The sequence below is a fragment of the Paroedura picta genome, chromosome 3 (genome assembly GCF_049243985.1).
Source record: "Paroedura picta isolate Pp20150507F chromosome 3, Ppicta_v3.0, whole genome shotgun sequence".
Lineage (NCBI taxonomy): Eukaryota > Metazoa > Chordata > Lepidosauria > Squamata > Gekkonidae > Paroedura > Paroedura picta.
In genome coordinates, this window is record NC_135371.1 from 54,114,391 (window position 1) to 54,137,225 (window position 22,835).

The 22,835-nt window shown below is 41.9% G+C and overlaps 1 protein-coding gene across 3 annotated transcripts in view; it reads right to left on the minus strand.

Annotated features, from left to right (window-relative positions):
- IARS1 (isoleucyl-tRNA synthetase 1) overlaps nt 1-22,835 on the minus strand; it is a 120,198-nt gene that overhangs the window by 93,186 nt on the left and 4,177 nt on the right. For all 3 annotated transcript variants that reach the window (XM_077325717.1, XM_077325718.1, XM_077325716.1), the window contains exons 4-8: nt 19,914-20,033; nt 15,980-16,062; nt 8,987-9,104; nt 5,665-5,812; nt 500-587 (exon numbers count right to left, since the gene is read on the minus strand). In XM_077325717.1, coding sequence (XP_077181832.1) covers nt 500-587; nt 5,665-5,812; nt 8,987-9,104; nt 15,980-16,062; nt 19,914-20,033 — 557 coding nt within the window. The remainder of the gene's footprint in view (nt 1-499; nt 588-5,664; nt 5,813-8,986; nt 9,105-15,979; nt 16,063-19,913; nt 20,034-22,835) is intronic.

The window sequence follows — 22,835 nt, forward strand, 5'->3', positions numbered from 1 at the left end:
AACCCTTAAAAAATTCAGTGTAACATTTGCTACTTTCTTGCCTTCTACCTGAATTCTTTTATCCCCCACCCGCCCCTCATCACCTCAATTTGATTCAGTTTCTGACTTGCTTCCTGAAAAGTGGCTGTAGCTTGTTCACAGAAGCAAAACATTCATTGATCTTTTCTGCCTTCTTCCTGTCTTCCTTTATCAATACATTTATTCCTTAGTTATCCAAAGGCCCAAATGTTTCTCAAGCTGATTCCCTGCACTGGATATATTTAAAGAAATTTTTATTTTGTCTTGGTGCTTTTAGTAACTTTCTTCTCACATTCTTTTTTTGCCACCTACACCAACCAATATCAAATCCTTAACTGACTGAAGTCCACAGAAGCACTTTACTGTAAGCCATCTTACCAAAACCCAAAGATTTTCAGGTTCCCTTACCTCTTGCAAATTATTATTAGAAGATATGAAAGCCAGACACTGTGCACCATAGTGCACCAATTCATCTACTTGCCTGTCAAGTACTGAATATTCTTTTTCAGATTTGTAGAGGAATACCAGCCTAGCTTCCATCAAAATAAGGATTTTTCCTGAATTTTTATCTGAAAAAACAAACAAACTTTTTTGCACCCTCAGATAAACAGATAGGAACACACAGAATTACTTAATTTTATTTTAATGAAAAAGCCCAAAGATGTATTACCAGGAATGTAATTATATCAGAAGTAGTACTTATATCAACTATAGTTTGCATCAACAAGAATCAATTCTGAAATGTATAGTAGCATAACCTCTCAGGCTGGTTTATATGTAATATCAAACCATGATTTGGTACTACATGAACGAGCCTTTAAAAGAAGCATAGGGTTTGCTCACATAATTTTGTCATCCTTTCCCTTCTCCGCTCATGCAACAAAAAGACAATCGTAACTTTCTGTTGCGTTCAAACAAGAAAGTAAAGGCTTTCTGCCAACTGCAAAATCAAGTTACCAAACTCAGGAGCAAGTCAGAATTTCAAATACTTGTTTTCAGAGCCAGTGCATGTCACACTTGCCAGTGTAGATGTAACATCAACTGCCAAAGGAAAAAGAGGAGAAAATACGGACAAACTGTAACCCGCCATGAGCCAGTCATGAGAGTGGCAGGCAATAAGTCCAAATAAAAAATAAAGAAGTAAATAACAATACTTAACCAAAAAAATTTGAATCAAGAAACACTAAAAAGGTTCAAGAAATATGAACATGCAGCCTAATATTATAGGTGTAATACATCTATATCACTGTAGACCCTGGTTAGGTGCAGGTATGCTACAATGGTGACTCCATATGCACCTGAAAATTATTATGGGCTCAAATCCATAATACTAAACCATAGCTGCAGTTACATTTGTAAAGGCTCTGTTCAGGCATGGTGCTAAAACATAGGCTAAAAAGTTTAACCATAGACATATCCAAAAAAAAGTGTTAAACCATGGGTTTGTGATTGTGCAGCAAACCAGAATAAGCAGCTGTGATTGGCGAAATCCCACAAGCAGTGGGATCTTGCATTACTTCTGAGCTGACAAAAATGAATTATGGAAGCCACTCCACCTCTGAAGGATGCTGCACATACAACTGAGTGCTGAGCAGATGAAAGTGGAAGAACACAAGTGGTTCTTGCCCTTGGTTCTCTTAGATAACTTTGCCCTTAGAAATGGCTCCCTCTACAGCAGAGCTCTCATGTAAGTAAACTGATTAGAGCTTATGGTGCAGCTTCACAGAGCTCTCAGGTCAGATCATAGCACAAGATTAAAATGAGACAAACAGAAATAATTAATACATGTTTGTTTATAAGCTAAATGAATACCTGCAAGAATAAATACAGGCTTCCTCCATAAAAGTAGACTGAATTCAGAACAGCCCAAAAGCCTCATCATTTCTGCCTATCAAGTCTGAAACCTTTTGACTAGTTCCAAATTCAAGTATGATGTTTAAAAATATATCTTTTATAGCCTTTTTTCCAAAAATACTCATGTTTGAGCATTTGCCACCCCCGTTTTTCATGTTTCCTGGTAATATAGTGACATTCTCAACTATTTCACCCTAAATATCTATTCCTCCCTTCATAATATGGGATTAATAGGGAACTAACGTTTCCAGTAATCAGAAACTCAGCAATTTCAAGGCCACAATTATGTATCAACTGGAAAATGGAAAATGTGTTTGCATTACATAGAGCAATGTTCAGTGGGAGAGAACAGGGTACTTTCCTTTAGGTCAGCTACTGAACAATGGCACAACCCAGAAGTTTGGTACCATGGTGAAAGAATAAACAGTATGTCCAAAATCAGCTGATGACACGCTATTGCTGGTATCCCCAAGATAGTATGTGGTTGCCTGCAAATCAGAAGTACGCATAATGCTCTGCCAAGTGATATCAGGGCCTTCCAGGACTATATTCCAGAGGGCCTGCAAGATGGAGCTTTTCCATCAAGCCCGTGGCTGAAGCCAGGAAATTAACACCATTTAAGAAACATCTTGAAGAAATGTGCCCTGACCAAGCCCCTTCCAGCAGAAGGATTTAACTATGTGGAGAGACAGCTTTTAACTCATTTAATTTTATTTTAAAACCTAAATTAGATTTATTTAAGTAATATTTTATGTTCATATTTTTTTTGGAATATTGTATTGAAAGTTTTGATTGAAGCCCTAAGCCTGCCAGGGAAAGAGAGGCTATAAGACTAGAGTTATTATTATTATTACTATTAGTATAACTCATATTTTGCTTAAGGCAGCAACAGACGGACAGATTCAGTGACTAGCTGCCAGAGCCAGGGCTTTTTCTGCAGTGGCTCTTGTATTATCACACTGCCTTTCTGCCTGAATGCATCAGAAAGGCTCCTATGTTATTGCCATTCTGTTACCATCATGAGGCAGCCCTTCCAAATGAGTATTTTTTGATGGCGCAGGAATAATCTCCTATTGTCTGTTCTCAAATATATTCATAGATTATAATTATTTCATTTGATAGGTACTTAAAACAACATTCTAACTCAATCTTGAGTCTGTGTAGAAAAACACATTAAATAACCACACTATGGTAAGCACAATCCATGATTTGGCATGATGCCTGAACTGGACCCAAAAAAGGACTGTATCTTTATAAGAGAACATTGCCCAAGTCTGTAACACTGAACGTGACAGACAATGAATGGAAAAACCATGATTTCCTATTAAAGATATTTTCCTGTTATCTTTCTAACATTAGAAGGCAGCTTGGATCATTCTAGATATGTAAATCAGAGGGCAAACCAATTAGATAAACCGTCATGAATGAAAATGAAAGCTACAACATTTTCAAGGAAAGCACTTATTAAGCGTGCTTCCCCACCCCCACACCTTTGTAATATTTATTATGACAACAACATGAAGTTAGTTTTCAATAATAATTTTTTAATGAAGACAATAGAACAAATGTGCCAAGTTAATTCAGATTTGGACTTAGCTACTTGCCCATTTGCTAGGAGCAAACAACGTCTGCCAGCCAAGACATCAGTCATGATGTCTTGGAATTAGGACAGTAAAAATCTTTTATGGACTAGTTAGAATGTTGTATATGGCAAGACCAAGTTAAACTGATAGTCACCTTTACTTTTATAATTAAAGGTAAAGGTATCCCCTGTGCAAGCACCAAGTCATGACTGACCCTTGGGGTGACACCCTCCAGCGTTTTCATGACAGATTCAATACGGGGTGGTCTGTCAGTGCCTTCCCCAGTCATTTCCGTTTATCCCCCAGCAGCAAGCTGGGTACTCATTTTACCGACCTCGGAAGGATGGAAGGCTGAGTCAACCTTGAGCCGGCTGCTGGGCTTGAACTTCCAGCCTCATGAGCAGAGCTTTCAGACTGCATGTCTGCTGCCTTACCACTCTGCGCCACAAGAGGCTCTTACTTTTATAATTAGTTCTGCCTTTAAGAACTATGCAGTAGAAAGAAGCAGCACAGCTAAAGTAAATAATCAGCTAGATCTACAAAAGCTATTCAATGGCCTTTACTCACTAATCTGTATATGTTATTAAAGGTAAAGGTATCCCCTGTGCAAGCGCTGGGTCATGTCTGACCCTTGGGGTGATGCCCTCTAGCGTTTTCAAGGCAGATTCAATACGGGGTGGTTTGCCAGTGCCTTCCCCAGTCATTACCGTTTACCCCTCAGCAAGCTGGGTAATTTGACCGACCTCGGAAGGATAGAAGGCTGAGTCAACCTTGAGCTGGCTGCTGGGATCGAACTCCCAGCCTCATGGGCAGAGCTTTCAGACTGCATGTCTGCCGCCTTACCACTCTGCGCCACAAGAGGCTCTGTATATGACATTAGATCTACAAAATCATTCCGTAATGGTAAGAAATCTAAACAGCAATGACCATTTCTCTCAAAGTGCACAGCCATCTCTGCAGCAAACATATCATACTCAAGGGGTCTACTGCAGTCTCTGTTTTTACTTAAACTTTCTGCAAAATAGGTATGTAATTTCTTTCACATTTTTCCACGTTAGCATACGTAATCACACTTCTGTCACCTTAAAATCAAATAGCTCCTATAAGCTTAGAGAAATCATGGTGTCTGTTTGCTGCCTTATACAGATCATGAATAAATGCAGGTTTATAGATATCATGAGTGCCCACTGTGCATGCAAGTAATGAAATGAGCTACCAGTGCAATAATGTCTCCCAAAGCCAAACGAACCTATGTCAGCAGCACCAAAATTCTTCTCCAGTGGTTTAGAAGTGGGCGTGGGCCAAAACTGGAACATTTTTACACTCTGCAGGATTCAATTTCAGCCCTGCCTCTCTAGTTAAAACACATAGTGGATAATAAGAAAGATCCTAGAGGGCTGCTTCAACACAGGTTGGACAATACTGACCCTGACAGATTAGTGTTCCAGATAGCTTCATGTGTACCAGGTATACCATGTGTGTGACAGAGTGCTATTTGGTTTATGACTGCCCTGCTTTTAAAGCTGAGCATGAAGCTGCCTTATGCAGCAGTCAAAAGAATTGCCCTGTCTACAAGCAACACAAGTTATCCAGGATAAGAGCAATAGCTACCCTTAATTCTATTTCTCAGAGCAAAGCACATGCTCTACCACTGAATAATAGCCCCTACACTTTAGTAATAATGCCTGTAAAATATGACTACTAGCCTAGAGCAATGGTCCCCAACCCCCGGTCCGGAGACCGGTACAGGTCCATAGATCAGTCGGTACCTGGCCACGGCTCCTCCTCGTCCTCCTCCCTGGCTGCTGCCTCAGAGGCTGCCATCCCACTCTGCTGCTGGCTCACCTTTGGTGCTCTCCAGCAGCCACCATGGCCGGGGCTCCCCCTCGGCATGGCACTGCACAGCTGCTGCTGGCAGTGTCCCCCTGCAGGCAGCAGGTAGTCAGGGGCGCTGGCAAGAAAGCAAGTGGAGCAGGGGCTCAGGCGGCAGCGACGTCCCTCGGCAAAAGACTACCCCCCCCGGGCCTCAGTAAAATTGTCAAGCGTTGACCGGTCCCCGGTGATAAAAAGGTTGGGGAACATTGGCCTAGAGAGAAGACTGCTGTTTGGGTTCAGTCTAGTGATACTGAAAATGCTGGAAGTCAGAAACTGAGTATGATGTATGTGCATACACCAGAACTATGTATGTCATATCATGATTTGCACTTGCCTTTCACCTTCACGTATTGCAATTCTGGATTAACACAGAGGGCCAAGTTGCTAGGCAAAGTCCAAGGGGTTGTTGTCCAAGCAACAAGTGAGATGCTTTCATCTTCTTCAAGTGGGAAGCTAACAATGACTGAAGGGTCTTGAACATCCTTAAGACAAAACAGCAGAAGGGGGAAAGTCACACACGGAAAATTGACTTATTTAAGGCATCAGTGAATAAATACCAAAAGCAAAACAAAAAACTATGGCTAGCAACATTCTCATCACTTAGAGCTAAGCATGACTCATACAATGGCAACAACGTAGTAACAAATACACTCACATTATCTTCCTGAACACCTTAACTTCTACCAACAGCTAGAATGAGCAAATAGACAGAAGCTATTCATCTTAGTACACAGCCATTTGAAACAGATATTTGAGATTCCCTAAGGATTTATATAAACGTCAAGGTTGGGAGCAAAACATCCCGCTTATCTACTTTAGCATTTCTCAGGCAGAGCCAACGCAGCTATGTGCTAACAGCAAGGAGACTGCATACAGCCACAGCAATTCATACCGATTGTAATCAGATCCAAAACTTTGCTTAAGGCCAGTGCAATCCAGATGGGCATACAACAACCAATTTCCAGTTGCAAAATAAATGACAATTCCCTTTGAACAGAGCTGCTACCAATTTCATCTGCTTTGAGTCTAGAGTCAACGTGAGTCTGAGCTCATAAAGGTAATGTACATGTTTACCTCAGTATTCCTATCGCAATCACCTGCATGAGACACTTATTTATAACTGTACTTGTTTTCCACCCTTTCTTTTTAGACTCAGGGTGGAGTACATCATAACAGAACTTAAAAAAATAAATATATATAAATAGTTACTACAATAATAATATTACAATATGTATCAAGGTAAAGGTATCCCCTGTGCAAGCAGCAAATCATGTCTGACCCTTGGGGTGACGCCCTCTAGCGTTTTCATGGCAGACTCAATACGGGGTGGTTTTCCATTCCCTTTCCATTCCCTTCCCCAACAATAAGTATAAAACAATCTAAAAGAAATCATTAATTGCCTAACTTGGACAGGGGAGAGGGAAGAGGGGAAATCCTATGAGCCCAAGATGGTGTATAACTGGGGGCTCTGACAGGGAGGCCAGCATAATTCAATGGTATTTTAGGCCTCACCACAGGCCTGAAGGAACAGCTCTGTTTTACATGCCCTTCAGAACCATTCAAGGTTGTTTCTCATTTCACGATGCACAACTTTCCTGAGAAAAAGCAGCCTCCTCACCCCTACTGAGGACCTCTTCTTATGTGATCCCTGCTAGGCATGTGAGACAGCACTCTTCTGTGAGGCTACCCACCACTAGACACCCTCTACCGGGCTAATCAGACTGGAAGGATCTAAAATGGGGAGGGAGCCAAGGAGGAGGAGGGGGGCCTGAATCATTCATTACCATTCAGACATGACCTCAGCCATAAGATCGGCAAAACAATGCAGTTCTGCAGGCCCTGCAGAACTTTGACAGGTCCATCAGGGCCTGGATTTCAATTGGCAATTCATTCCATCAGGTCGAGCCAGGAACAAAAAAGCTCTGGCTATGGTTGAGGTCCAGCAAACCTTTGGGACCAGGGATTACCAGCAAGTTGGCATTTACAGAGCACAATATTCTCCAGGGAACATACTGCATACAAGCAACAACTTCCAAATAATGAATAATCCAGGTGAGTTGATAGTCATGTGCTGGATGTAGCACTAATCAAATTCTTGGCCAGACCCTCTAAAATGTTATTTTATATTCATACAGACTTGCAGGAGGCATCTCATTTCCCCCCTCCTCCAGAATTTCCTCTTTGTCTTGCCTGAAAGCCCCATAACCTTATTTTCCTGCTTCCTCCTCTCCTTCTGTGGTTGTCAACCTCCAGGTGGGGCCTAGAGATCTTCTGGAATCATAAGGGATCTCCCAACTACAAAAATCAACTCCTCCTTAGAGCCAACTCCAGGTTAGTAAATTCTTGAAGATTTAGGGATGGAACTTTGGGGGAGAGAGCTTTGTAGAGGGAAGAGCTTTGTATATCTGCAAGATATAATGCCATAGAATCCAGCCTCTCAAATAAGTCATTTCCTCTGTCATCTGGAGATCAGTTGTAATTCCAGGTGATCTCCATCCCACATCTGGAAGTTGAAACCCAAGATCTTGTGAAGAAAACAGCTGCTCTGGAGAATACATGTGGCACAATTACTTTCTCAGGTCCATCCCCTCCTCAAATCCCAACCTCCGCAGGCTCCATTCCTCAAATTACCAGGGATTTCCAAATCTGGGGTTGCTAACCTTCTCACTCAAAAGCCAGCCTACTTTTATCTGCTCTTCTGTCTTAAGCTTCTCCTTCCACTCTGCACCCTGGCAGCCTCTACCTAGGAAAAATCGATCTCAGCTGTGTGGCCACTGGGCCAGGCCCACTCACATGGTAGAAAACCCTGAGGGAGCTATTGAATGGCACATCAACATTACCTTGTATCTCTCTCCCCACACTATTTCCTCTTTCTCTCCTCCTTGCAACCACTATATCTTCTCTTTCCCTGACTCATTTTCTCCTTCATAGCCATTCATCAACCTACATTTTATCTACCATTTTCAGCTTTTATTATTTATTTACTTCACTGATCCCCACGTTTCTTCATGGGGGGGATCAAAGCAGTTTACATTATTCTCCTCTCCTCCTTTCTGTTGGCACAACAGCCCTGTGAAGTAATTATGCTGTGACTAGTCCAAAATCACCCAGTAAACTTCCAAAGCAAGATGGAGATTCAAACCTGGGTCTCCCAGACCTTACTCTGCAGCTCTAACCACTATACAACGCTGGCTTTCATAGGGTTCCTGCTGCTGAACAGTAGCAAACACCCAGGCCTAGCTGCTGCCAGGCCTAGAGTAGTCAACCTCCAGGTGGGAAATCTCCCATAATTACACAGATCTGTCCTCCTGGAGAAAATGACTACTTCGGAGTCTAGACAAGCATTATATATGGTGGAAACATATCCTTCATTGTTCTTTCAATTAATCAGTTATTCACTAAGACAATCACAGACATAATGTGATGCCTCTTAACTAATTTTAGACACGCCCTGATGTCTTTATCAGAATTCTGTTGTCAAATAAAAGGTAGATGCAGAAAATGGTACAGATTCAAGACTGCAATGATTAGCCCTGCCTTTATATGCAAATACATTCCAGAACACCCAGAAGCCTTCACCTCCCCCGACAAGATTACTGAACTATTCCAAACAGAAGCACAATATACATGTAAGTTTCATGTACAAGCATACGCACCTTATAATTCTGGTGAGACTCAAAGTTAGAAAGGGGCGTGTTGCATGCAGTTGAAAAAGGCATGACTTTAACTCCTCTATACACCAGCCCTTTGTCATACAGCTGTTTGAAAACCCACCTGAAAAAAAATATAATGTATTCATTAAAATAGAACAGGAAGTTTGTTAGAACTGAAGAACTTTTTACTAAAGAGACTTTGAAAACACAAGTAACCACGCCATTAATCAGTATGCGTAGAAATTAAACACAACCTCTATCCAAAACCAGTTTTTCCCCCTGGTGGAGGCAGCTTGGTGCAGCGGTTGAGAGAGGCTGCCTCTAATCCGGAAACCTGGGTTACATTCCCTGCTCCTCCATATGCAGCCAGCTGGATGACCTTGGGCTAATCACAGTCCTGTTAGAGCTCTTCTCAGAGCAGATCTATCAGAGTTCTCTGCCCTATCCACCTCACAGAGTGGCTGTTGTGGGGAGAGGAAGGGAAGGTGACTGTAAGATGCTTTGTGACTCCTTTGTGTAGTAAAAAGCAGGGTATAAAAACAACTCTTCTATATTGTGAATATTTTTGCAAATGGATCTTAGAATTCCATGCAAGATAAAGCACTTCCATCACAGAAGAGTACGTACAGCAGCAACAGTTGATTTTTATAAAACTTTTATTCAAGATCTCAAAATACAGCATAGAAAAAAAAAGGAAAAATAGTACCAAAGAAGAAAAAGAAGACAAAGGGGCTTACAGCTGTACCTATGATGATTATAAATCAAGCTGTTATCTGTTACACTATGATAGTATATAAAAAGGTAAAGGTAAAGGTATCCCCTGTGCAAACACCGGGTCATGTCTGACCCTTAGGGTGACGCCCTCCAGCGTTTTCATGGCAGACTCAATACAGGGTGGTTTGCCAGTGCCTTCCCCAGTCATTACCATTTACCCCCCAGCAAGCTGGGTACTGGCGCAGAGTGGTAAGGCAGCAGACATGCAGCCTGAAAGCTCTGCTCATGAGGCTGGGAGTTCAAGCCCAGCAGCCGGCTCAAGGTTGACTCAGCCTTGCATCATTCCGAGGTCAGTAAAATGATAGTATATAAAGGAATTTAAAAGCCACTCTTTTTATGTACTCTTGTATTTCACCCCTTAGTCCTCTATAAACTATCATTACATTTTTTTCGTATCACACCAAAAGTCCATAAACGTTTTCCAAATAGCTATAAATACTGTAGTTGTCTCTTCTGTAACTAAAACAGCAACAAATGTTCATCAATCGCAGGTAGTAATAAGCTGTCCCATTTTTCAGCACATACCTTGCTGCTGTAATTATAAGGAGAAATAAAGTTCATTTTTTTCACATTTTTCTTCCATTAATTCTAAAAGGATTGCTTCTAGTTTAACTTGTATGTCAGTCTTTAGTATTTTCTGGATTAAAGCATGCATTTGCTTTTGTTTGTTTTTTTCAACTGCCTTCCTACAGATCCGCCAGAGATTTAAAAGATTTCCATTCATGTTGCTTACATTTCCATCAAGTGTCAAGACATATTTCTGTACATTTTTGTTAACCTTTTGGGTGACAAACATTAATGATACATCATTTTCTAAATGTTCTTAATCTTAGAGCTTAATGTAATCAAAAACCCTTTGTCCACATATTTTCCCATTGTTCCATTTGTATATTATTGTCCAACATGTTATTGTCCATTTAACCATACATTCTTTCAGATTTTTCCTGTCCCAAATTTCAATAATTTTAATATATCGTGGCAATAAGATACTCATCATTTGTACATAATTGTATTTCAAAAACGGCCTGAACTTGGATAAAACCATGTTCTTTTTATCTGCCTTAAATCTTTCTAATTGTTATGTATAGAACCATTGACAGGAATAACCTTCAGCTATCAAGTTTTCTCTTGTTTTATTTTACAAAAATCCCTCTGTGAGAAATCTAGTATATCACAATGTGTCCCAATCTTTAAATATTCTCTTCTGTAAAAATCCATAAAGGTGTTTTTGTACATATCTAGCAGCAACCATTCAGATGTAGAAACAAATAAATCATTGCTTCCCAGAAATGCTTTACCATCTCACAAACAAAAACACCCCTAAACAGCTCTCTGTGAGCATGCCTTTGAACAGAATATTCTGGCACCCAACAAAAAATCATGAAACTCCTGACTCTGGTGCCTATTCCTCATCCATGCAGTTACATGGCTGTTCTGGCCAATCACTTCCTTCATTCTTCAACCCTACCATTTCATACACATTATCGGTACAGCTTCCTTCATCCATAAGCCCAAATCTTCCAAAGCAGTAGAACCATGCACATCAAGGTGATCTATTACCTATTGCCGCAATAAAAATGCTGCCAGGTAAGCATCCTGGGTCACTTAAAACTAAATTCCCAAGAGGGCCTTGCACGAAGTCATTAAGCCTTCACTTTCCAAATGCCTTCATGGAAAAAAAAAGTTAAGAACACACAGCAGAATGGCTTTTAACTGTCGGTGTACATTAAAAAGAAGCATTTAGTTATTAAAAGAAGTACAAGGGTACAGAACAGCATGTAATCCTTGCCACGAGATCAGAGCCTTCAAAAGCTTTTTACAGGTGTAAGTCCATTTCTACAGCCAATTTTTCTAATAGAAAGTTTTTACTAGAACAGAAATCAAGTTCCTTTATGAACATGTAGATTAAAAAAAAACAGACTCAGAGGAGTGAAGATGGTAAGCTGAATTCAAGGACAACTATTCCCTCTTGTGGAATTTTCTTCAAATGCAGGTTGTTATAGTTGTTTTTCTGTCAGAATCTAAACTGCGTAACATCATTAGAATGAAGCAACCCAGCAATGCAAGAATAGGTAACTATCTGCTACTAGAGAATAAGAAATTTACTACAGGTCTATCTTCCAGACATAAAAAGTATAAGATACCTAGCAGCTGCAGAAACTATCTATGCTGCATTTGATCATTTCCAAGCCACTAAAATTCAGCTAGGCAGCAACAACCACAATACTGATACAGCACTTTAGCACCTCTAAACAAAATATCACACTATATAGAAGAAGTGCAGGGGAGGCAAGCATTATTGACCATTCCCTTCTGTGGCATCCTTGGTAAAGGTGAGATCTATTGCCAGAAAGGTTACCTTATCCAAGCATTCCAACAAGCCCTGATCACAAATGACGTCCTCCCCAGAAGGCATAGAATGTTCAAAACAACTGAGTGCCAATTGGAGGGGGGGGCTGACGAGATGGCACAATAGGAAACTGGCTCACTCAAGATTCTCTAACAATGCACAAGAGGTGAATACTCACATAAGGTAAAGGTAAAGGTATCCCCTGTGCAAGCACCAGGTCATGTCTGACCCTTGGGGTGACGCCCTCTAGCGTTTTCATGGCAGACTCAATACGGGGTGGTTTGCCAGTGCCTTCCCCAGTCATGACCGTTTACCCCCCAGCAAGCTGGGTACTCATTTTACCGACCTCGGAAGGATGGAAGGCTGAGTCAACCTTGAGCCGGCTGCTGGGATTGAACTCCCAGCCTTATGGGCAAAGCTTTCAGACAGCTGCCTTACCACTCTGCGCCACAAGAGGCTCTTATGAATACTCACATACACGAGAACAATTTCTAGACATCAACAAAAAAAAAAAATTTAAAACACCTTCCTCTAGACTTGGTGCCACTTTAAGACTCAATTAGAACCTCTGCAGCCAGTATTATATAGGACCTACACTTCAGCTTTTAACAGTTGAATTTCAAGGGGAGGAAACATGGAAGATATACATCAAACCTCAAGTTAAGCTTTCCTGTATTATAGGGAGAAAGGGTCTCCAAACACTTCTCCCAGAGTAATTACTCACAGATCCTCAACATATTTTGTTTAAGGCTAAAAAGTGGAAAATGCATGAGCTACCGTAAATAGAAGACTGGCTGAGCAAATTGGCAGATCTCGCCAAGATGGCTAAATTGACATTAATGGTTAATGGAAAATCAGAAGAAGCCTTCCAGGAACAATGGGGTCCTTAACTGAACTATCTAAAAAAGTAAACCAGAAGGGAAAAGAGCGGGTTCTAATATGCTTAGATTCTAAACAATTGCTTCACTAATGTTTATTATATGTATCTATGTTATTTCTATCTTTTTGGAAAAATAAAAATTATATATATTAAAAAACCCTATTTTGTTTAATAAGCAGCTTCTGCTGCTGAGGCAGAATAACTGCAAACCAAGGCTGGCATACAAAGAGCCACTCCAACAATGTTAAATGGGGATCTGAGTTATTCCTTGAACATCAGACAACCAGACAACATTTGGGGAGGTCCTTCAGTTCCTCAAGAAATTTTCCAATGTAATCGGGAGCAGGGGAAGGATATGGGGAGATAAAAGAAATTCAGCTCAAAAACACAGTCAATATCCATTCTTGTATATAAACAACTGCTGCAGTTGTTTGAATTCTGGTTCAAGTTCTCTATTATAAGTACTTCTTTTGTACTCCGAAAAACTTGGTCTCCAAGGTGTTACTGGTCTCAAATCTAGCTCTTCTACTGCATAACAACATGGCTCCCCCCTCCCCAATAAATACCATCACCAGAACAGCAGTTATTCCTAAAATAGCAAAAAAAAACCCAAAAATTTTCTAAATGTTAGATTCTGGGGACCTCCAAAAAAAAAGTACAGGAGCACTAGAGGTCTCAAAAACTGGGGGAGGAGGAAAGAATCACTGTAATAACCATGCAACCTCCAACTATGAACACTGGATTATTTTTAAAATGCAATTCATAAATAATGACTGTATACTCATAATGCATTTTATTACATTGCACATTGTAACTTTGAATAATCTAATATTGCTAATGATCTATGCTTTATGTGAATGCTTTATTAAACATTTTTTACCCCAATTTTCCTTGTGGTTCAAGAGAACTTTACAGATTCAATGCTCAAGTGCAATATATTATATGATTATCTGTACATGCTCCAGTATTTATTTATAATAAAAATAGAGGGTGTGTTTTATTTTGAGTTTCTATAATGTCCTTGTTCAAGTTTCCTGTGCTTTCAGAGGTTTGTCTGGGAATGACTGATGTCTTCATAGTGTGAGTGCCTCTAAAACATCTGCCTGACTACTCTTGGGAACAGACTGCAACACTAGATGTTCCGTTTGGAAATACATAATTTCTCCATTGCTATATTTATAGGACAGAAATAAAAAGTGAATTGCAGTAGCAGTTAGTAAAGTTATAAAGGAATTCAACAAAGGGACTGAAAAACTAAACACCTCCGCTATTGAAAGCCCAATGATGCCACCTGCCAGATGGGATGCAAATTAAATCAGAATCTTTTATTTGTTTTTCTATACCACATCTATCACTCAGCAGCAGCATCCACATAAGGAAGTTTTTCTAATTCAGGTGTCTTCATCCACTGCTTTACTAAACAAGCAGAAAGTCTCATGACACTGAATTTCTCTTCATCTTACAGACACAGCCAAGCGTGAAAAAGCAGTTCTCCACTAAGCTGCCTCCTTTTCGTTGCCTTTGTCCCCTAGTCACTAAAAGCACAATACACTGGTAACACAACAGGTTTCATAGATAGTGTGAACTCTGTAGCAAATGTCTTTTGTTTTACTGTTTGGATGCCTAAGAATGTAGAGAATGCAACTTGACTACCCCACTCATCTTTATAATACAGATGAGAATAAGAATCCCTGACAATTGCTGCAAAAATTTGGGAAGTCACGGCAGCTTTATACACAACCTAAATGTCATTATTGCCACCAGAAAGCTGCTGGTACGGTGGCTAACATCTCTGTGACTGATATTTAGAGAAATTCTGCCCCTAAGCAGAGGCTGGGGACAAATACAAGAAATAAATGCTACTTTCACACTGCCTTATGGGTTTCCTGGAGGACCTTTACCAGACTAGACCAAAACCAATCTTACTGTGTGACTCAATTTGTAAAAATTATAATGAGATTTTAAAGTGCCTGTCTATTTTTAGAACTAAAGTATAATGTACTTCCAAAAAGAGAAAGGCACTTTAAAATGACATTTAGATTCACACATTTTGTTTTTGCACATTTCTTCCTACTGGCTATAACTTTACAGACCAGAAGAAACTCAGATTATCAGACAATTCTGTTGGCAGCTCACTGTAAAGGTAAAGGTATCTCCTGTGCCAGCCCCGGGTCATGTCTGACCCTTGGGGTGACGCCCTCTAGCGTTTTCGTGGAAGACTCAATACGGGGTGGTTTGCCAGTGCCTTTCCCAGTCAATACCGTTTACCCCCCAGCAAGCTGGGTACTCATTTGACCGACCTCATAAGGATGGAAGACTGAGTCAACCTTGAGCCGGCTGCTGGGATTGAACTCCCAGCCTCACGGGCAGAGCTTTCAGACTGCATGTCTGGTGCCTTACCACTCTGTGCCACAAGAGGCTCTTATATCTGTTTTTGCACATTTCTTCCTACTGGCTATAACTTTACAGACCAGAAGAAACTCAGATTATCAGACAATTCTGTTGGCAGTTCACCGTACCAATCCATTAATCATTTGAATTCAGGGATTCCCACTGGTAAAATGGAAGTGACTGCTGAACACAAAAAAGGCCCTATTATGGTTTATTGGTCCTTGAGCAAACTACATCTGTGAGCTTCAGTAATCTCCATTTTCAAAATGGAACTAATGCATTTTAGATTGCACACTAAAATAATAAACACTTCTGGACAAAAGGTGTTTTAACTCCTGCCTGCAGCATGTTTGTAATTAGGATTATGATTGGACTACCACCTGACCCATGATTACCTATCAAATTATATTCCTGGCCTTCTGAAGACTACCACACCTCTCTGCTGAGCACTTGTGCACAGCAGCATCCTCATTTTCATTTCTGAAATTCTGGAAGGTATACACTTTCCAAGAAGCCCTCATGAATTATAGCAGGCATGCGTATTGCTGGACAGTTGCAGCCGGCAGTACAAATCAAAAGTAAATTCAAAAAGTGAACTTACCACACAGATTCCATGAACTCTGGGTACAGTGTTTTATAGTCATTGTCAAAGTCAATCCACCGGCCAAGCCTCGTAACACTGGCCTATGAAGAAACAAAATGTCACTTCAAAAACGGCATCATAAAAACAACAAATCATTAATTATTTAGTTTTATAATAAGGCAGAGCAAAGGGAGGTTATACTCTGGCATGCAGGTTTAGGAAAGTCAGTCCTTTGCCTTTTTCACAAATCAGAAGTCCTTGATTTGGGAGAGCTACAGCAATATAAATATAGTCCACAAGCTATGTACAGTTTGAAAAATCCATAACAGAAATGTATTGGACTTAATTATACATTGGGGCAAAAGTCATTGTAAAATGGCATCATTGCCCAGAGCTGATAAAAAGGGAACCAGATAACACTACTAGGGAAATCTGCATTTCCGAGCTCTACTTAATTCATAGAATCATAGAGTTGGAAGGGACATCCAGGGTCATCTAGTCCAAACCACTGCAAAATACAAGAACTCGCAACTAGCTGCCCACCCAAAGTGACCCCAATTTCAAGGCCAAATTATTCTTCTCCCTCCCCCCCCAACCATCACAAATCTCCAGAATCCAGGCTGGCCTGGGGGAAATTTACCTACCATCCAACATCAGCAATCAGCGATTCCCTGGGTATGCAAGGAAAGGTCACAGGAGGCAAACACTGGCACATCCCTTCCTGCCCACCCACTCACAATCTCCCTAAATTCATAAAATCAGCGTTTCTGTCAGATGACTATCTAGCCTCTGCTTAAAAACTTCCAGAATCAGAACTCACCACCTCCTGAGGAAGCCTGTTCCACTGAGGAACTGCTCTAACTGTAAGGAACTTCTTCTGGATGTTTAGCCAAAAATTCTTTTGAATTAATGTAAACCGATTGGTTCTGGTCCAACCCTCTGGGGCAACTGAAAACAACTCTCTATCTTCTATATCAGTGGTCCCCAACCTTTTTATCACTGGGGACCGGTCAACACTTGACAATTTTACTGAGGCCGGGGGGGGGTAGTCTTTTGCTGAGGGACGTTGCTGCCGCCTGAGCCCCTGCTCCACTTGCTTTCCTGCCGGCGCCCCGGACTTCCCACCACCCTCAGGGCAGTGCTGCTAACAGCAGCTGCGCAATGCCATGCCAAGAGAGGAGTACAAGGAGGAGCCGCGGACCAGGACCAGTCCCCGGACTGGGGGTTCGGGACCACTGTTCTATATGACACCCTTTCAGGTATTTGAATATGGTTATCATATCACCTCTTAGTTATCTTCTCTCCAGGCTAAACAGACCAAGCTCCCTCAACCTTTCCTCATACAACTTGGTCTCCAAACCCCCACCATCTTTGTAGCCCTCCTGATATGCTCTAGTTTCTTTCTTTCATAATTTAATTTATATCCCACCTCTCTTGACAAAATCATCTCAAGGCAGCTTGCAGAATAAAATATAAAACATTATAACCCCCACAACAGTTAATATTATCCCCCAATGGCGGAATAAAACAACCCTTCTCACTATTCCAGTCAGCTCTGTCCACCTACAACTGCATTCATCTGCTGATATCACTCGAAGCCTCAGATCTACCACCCCAAGCAATACAGCTTAGCTTTGGGCGGGACCTCCAGTTTGTAACTCCGGGCTCTCCCCCCAGCCCCAACCAAATGCCTGGCAGAAGAGCTCCATCTTGCAGGCCCTGCAGAACCTTGATAGCTCCATCAGGGCTCTTAGCTCTTCTGGGATCTCATTCCAACAGGTGGTCGAGGCCAGGCGGATATCCTGAGGGCCCGGGACAATCAGCAGATTCATACTCACAGAGTAAAGAGCCCTGTGGGGGGCATAAGCAGATAAACAGTCCCTCAGATAGATAGGACCCAAGCCGTGTACAGCCTTGAAGGTCAAAACCAAAACCTTGAACTTGATCAGGAAGCAAACCAGTAACCATTGCAGTTGCCTCAGCACAGGCTGAATGTGGACCCTCCAAGATGTGAGGAGCCTTGCAACCATATTCTGTACCAGTTGCAGTTTCCAGGTCAGGGACAAGAGTATGCCTGCATAGAATGAGTAGTTGTTGTTAGGTGCAAAGTCGTGTCCGACCCATTGCGACCCCATGGACAGTGATCCTCCGGGCCTTCCTGCCCACTACCATTACTCAAAGTCCATTTAAGTTTGCACCGACTGCTTCAGTGACTCCATCCAGCCACCTCATTCTCTGTCGTCTCCTTCTTCTTTTGCCCTCAATTGCACCCTGAATCAGGCTTTTCTCCAGTCGTTCCTTCTCATGAGGTGGCCAAAGTATTTGAGTTTCATCTTCAGGATCTGGCCTTCTAAGGAGCAGTTTGGGCTGATCTCCTCTAGGACTGACCGGTTTGTTCGCCTTGCAGTCCAAGGGACTCGCAAGAGTCTTCTCCAGCACCAGAGTTCAAAAGCCTCAATTCTTTGACGCTCGGTCTAATCTACACCTTTCTTCAGTTGTGGTGCCCAAAACTGTGACGTCTAACCACAGTCAGGTCCAAGTGAGGTCTAACCAAAGCAGAGTAAAGTGGTAGCATCACCTCACATGACCTGGACACTATACTTCTTTTAATACAGCCCAAAATCCCATTTGCCTTTTCCGCTACCAAATCATACTGCTGACTCATGTTCAGTGCATGGTCTACTAAGAACCCCCAGATCCTTTTCACACCCATCCTATAGTTATCCAAGAAATAAATAAATAAAATTTGATTTTTCCTACCTGATTGCAGAACTTTTCATTTTTCACTATTAAAATTCATTTTAGCTCCGTTTTCCACCCTGTCAAGATATGCTTACAACGCCTTCCAGTTTAGTATCATCTGCAAATTTAATAAGTACCCCCTCTATTCCTTCATCCAAATCGTGTATGAATATGATGAATAACATAAGGCCCAGGACAGATCCCTGATGCACTCCATCTTTACTCCTCTCCAAGAAGCTGCCCAATCATTTACAAGCTCTTTGGGTGCGATCTGTCAACCAGTTCTAGATCCACCTAACAGTACTAGGATCCATAACACATTTTACCAACTTGCCAATAAGACTATCATAGAGAACCTTATCAAAAGCCTTACTGAAATCAAGGTAAACTGTTCACAGCATTCCTGATTCCTAGTATTTACAATTGAGTCCCAACAATAGTAAACCCTGAACATGCATATTATGTGTCAACTGGATTGTCTGCCGCTATCCTTACCATTGTTCTCCCTAATATTTGTGAAAGGGCCGTGTGGGCGGAGCGCTGTCTGGGTCACACTTCTGCCCACATGGGCCAATCTGGCCTGGGCTGGCCTCTGGAGCACCTGCTTCCAGAAGCTGGCCGCATGCAACGCAGCCAGCTTCATGGCCAGACGCTGTCTGGCCACTGAGAACACCACTACTCCACAGCCCTGCCTTGGCTGCGGGCCCACCACCCCCGCAGCAACCCAGCTGCCTCCAGAGATGTCGGCCCACCCTCCACCAGGGCTACAGGTTCGCCAGCTGCGCGCCTCGATGCCCGGCTGCCTGGCCCAAGCTACCAGCCACCACTCCAGGTAGGGCTGAAGCCCGCTCCTCTGTTGGGGCCCTCTGCTAGCGCCCATTGTATTCCTGGATGCAACGTGCTATTTTCCTAATATATTCATTAAATGTTTGGTATTTGGAAAGGACTAGCAAAGGTGTATTAATTGCACTTAAAAATAGTGAGATTTGTTTTTTCACAGCATCACGCTGTTTCATATCATGTGGTAAATCATTTTTCAGAAGGGGAATGTGACATGGCACAGGATGCCCAAGATGTTGCAAATTATTGGATCTTGACCAATAGCCACAATATGTCCAGGAGCATAGAGGAAGGAATATCTCTGTTGCAAAAGATCTGGTGGCTGAGATTCAGTCCAAACCTAGTGGGTTATAAAATAGCTTTCACTTACTTTCCATTCTTGTGAATATCTCATCACAATCCCTCTGCAATTGTTGTTATATTCAGCAATTCCCATTTTTGCCACATCTTCAGGACCTTTGATACCTAGTGCTTTGTCAATTTCATATTCCTACAAAGAGCAAACAGTGTTATAATGCTTACAAATAGCTTATATTTCAGTTACAGCCTTAGTAACTGAAATAAGTCATTTTTAACCACAAGGAAACAGTACACCCAGCTTAGGCTTTCTTTGTCAAAGAATGAGCCACTTTACAAAGTCTATCCTAAAAAGGGGATCTACTTTTTGCCACGAGGCAGATGTTCTGGTATAAACACTTTTGTGCGTGTGTGCGTGTGTGGCCTTTAAGGTGGTCTATTCCTTCCTGACAATGGAAAGGGAAAGAAAGAAGGATACAGGAGTTAAAAACCTACAATCAGTAGAAAACAGGAACAAACAAGATTGACAGAAGAGATGATAGAACAGTGCAGCTCACAGGGGGGGAAAGTCAGCACAAGAAAAAGGAGAAACCTTTACTAACACATATGTCAGAGATGGACACTATTCAAAGTGTAAAATGAGTATAGAAAGTGGTTCTATAGATCTCGATCATGTGGCAGGCCCACAACAGAACTAACTAAAAACCAGAAATGTAAGCAAATGTAAAAAAAAAAATAGTTTTTTAGCATCATTGCTACCATTTCATCTTCAAATTCTGATTGATCTAAGTTGTTCTCAGCTGAAGTACCTAAATTAATACCCTTGAAAGAATACAGTTCAGTCCAACATGGTGGGATTCTTGCTAGATTATCTGAGGTTAAAACCTCTGATCTGGGCCAAGCAGGATGCATGGTTGAAAGCAGTTCAGATCGTCACAGGAGTCAGAAAATATACAGACTCTGACAGGGTCTGGATGGTACCAGGATGCTGACTTGTCCAATGGTTTGCAATATTTTTTGGTTTATTCCATCTGAAATTGTGGACAGGGTCCTTGGAAGTTTGATGCCTACCACCTGCTTATCTGACCCTTGCTCTTCCTGGTCTATTAAATCTGCTGGGGGGGAGGGGTGTTACTGGGTTTAAGATAAATAATCCTTCATTCACAGAAGGACTGATCACCCCAGCCTTGAAACAGGGTGCAGTGCATCCTAAAAAAGCCTACCCTCAGAAGATTTCAGTTATTATCAATCAGTCACCAAAGCTCCATTTTTGAGCAGGTAAACCCAATCTGAGTTTAGGCCTAGTTATGGGACTGAAACAGCCTTAGTCACCCTGGTACCTTATGGATCACCTATCTGAGCTGGGATTGGGAGGCACCATTTTACAGTGGTTCTGGTCATACCTGGAAGATAGGTGAGAAAGGTGAAAAAGGGGTGCTTTGAGAGTAATGTGCAGCCCATTGGGATTTAGCTTAGTGTCCCACAAGGTTCCATCTTGGCTCCTATGCTCTTTAACAGTTACATGAAATGACTGGCTGAGATCGTCACCAACTCATGGATGACACTCAGCTCTATCTCACACTTCTGGCTGATTGAAAGGAGGCTGTAGAAACCCTGAACCAGTGCCTGGAGAGTTTTGGAGTGGATATAGACTAATAAACTGAAGCTTAATCCTGACAAGAAAGAAGTGCTACTGGTGGGTGAACTGGGATTTAAGGTGTCATCCATTCTGGATGGGGGAGCAATCCCCTTGAAGGCACAGGTCCATCAACTGGTGTGTTCCTGGACCCAGACTTACTGGGTAAGCAGGCAACAGCTATGGCTAGGAATGCTTTATATCAGCTTTGACTGGTTAGCCCGCTATGGCCATTCCTGGGTTTTCTGAGGGTAGGCGAGCAGCAACCCAGGAGAGGACCTTCTTGATTGTGGCACCAGAGCTCTGGAATATCTGTCCCCTTCTATTATCATCCTCAACCAACGAATGAAGACTTCATTGTTTCATTTGGCATTCCCTCAGTGATCCCTCCCTTCCACACCAACATTTTAATTGTTCTTTTCATGGCTTTGTATATATTTTAACTCTGTTTTGTCTTTGTTTTAATTATGTTGGTTTACGAGTGATAGTAATGGTTTTAAGGTTCAATTTTATCATGTATGTTTTAAATTGTTACCCACTTTAGTAGCCCTTGTAAGAACAGACTGGTGAAATATAAATTTTGTAAACTAATAAAATAAACAAGAATATACACTCCCTGACTGATCCTGACAAGATCCTTGGAGGGGAGAAATTACAGTAGATCCATGCCTTTCTTGGCTGGTGAAATCTTGCCAGGGTAAGTCTCTGAACAAGATTATTAAATTCATTCACTGTATATTTTTAAAAAGAAACACTGAAGGAAGTTGTGGTAGAAGCTTTTATTGAAGAAACTTTGCCTGGATTGAGAATTTTTATTTTTTAATAATATGAAATCATTATCCCAACACGGCATTATAGCAATGCCTATAATCAAATAGCTGAATTTGTATATCCATATTTTAAAACCATAAATAGAGCTCTACTTTGGGGGTCATGAACCCCCAGGCCGCAGCCCGCTGCCGGGCTGCAAAAGCCTCAGCAGCGGGCCGCAGGGACTGCGCCTCCCTCTCTCCACCCCCCACAGTGAGAAGCTTGCCAGGCCACAAGCAAATCGGCCTCTGAACTGGCTGATTAGCTCGCAGCCTGGCAAGCTTCTTGCTGTGGGGGGGGAGGTGCAGCTGCCAGCATACCGGCAGGCGCAAATGTGAATGCGGAGAGCTGCCGTGCATGCATGTTTGTGCCCGCTGGGGGCGCAAAGGCATGTGTGCGACAGTTTCACACATGCATGCATGCACAGAACTGTCATGCATGCGTGTTTGCACCCCGCCGGGAGCACAAACGTGCATGCACTGCAGCTCCGCACATGCACGCATGCAGGACACTGTCACAGGTGCGCATTCGCTGCGCATGCGAGGTGCC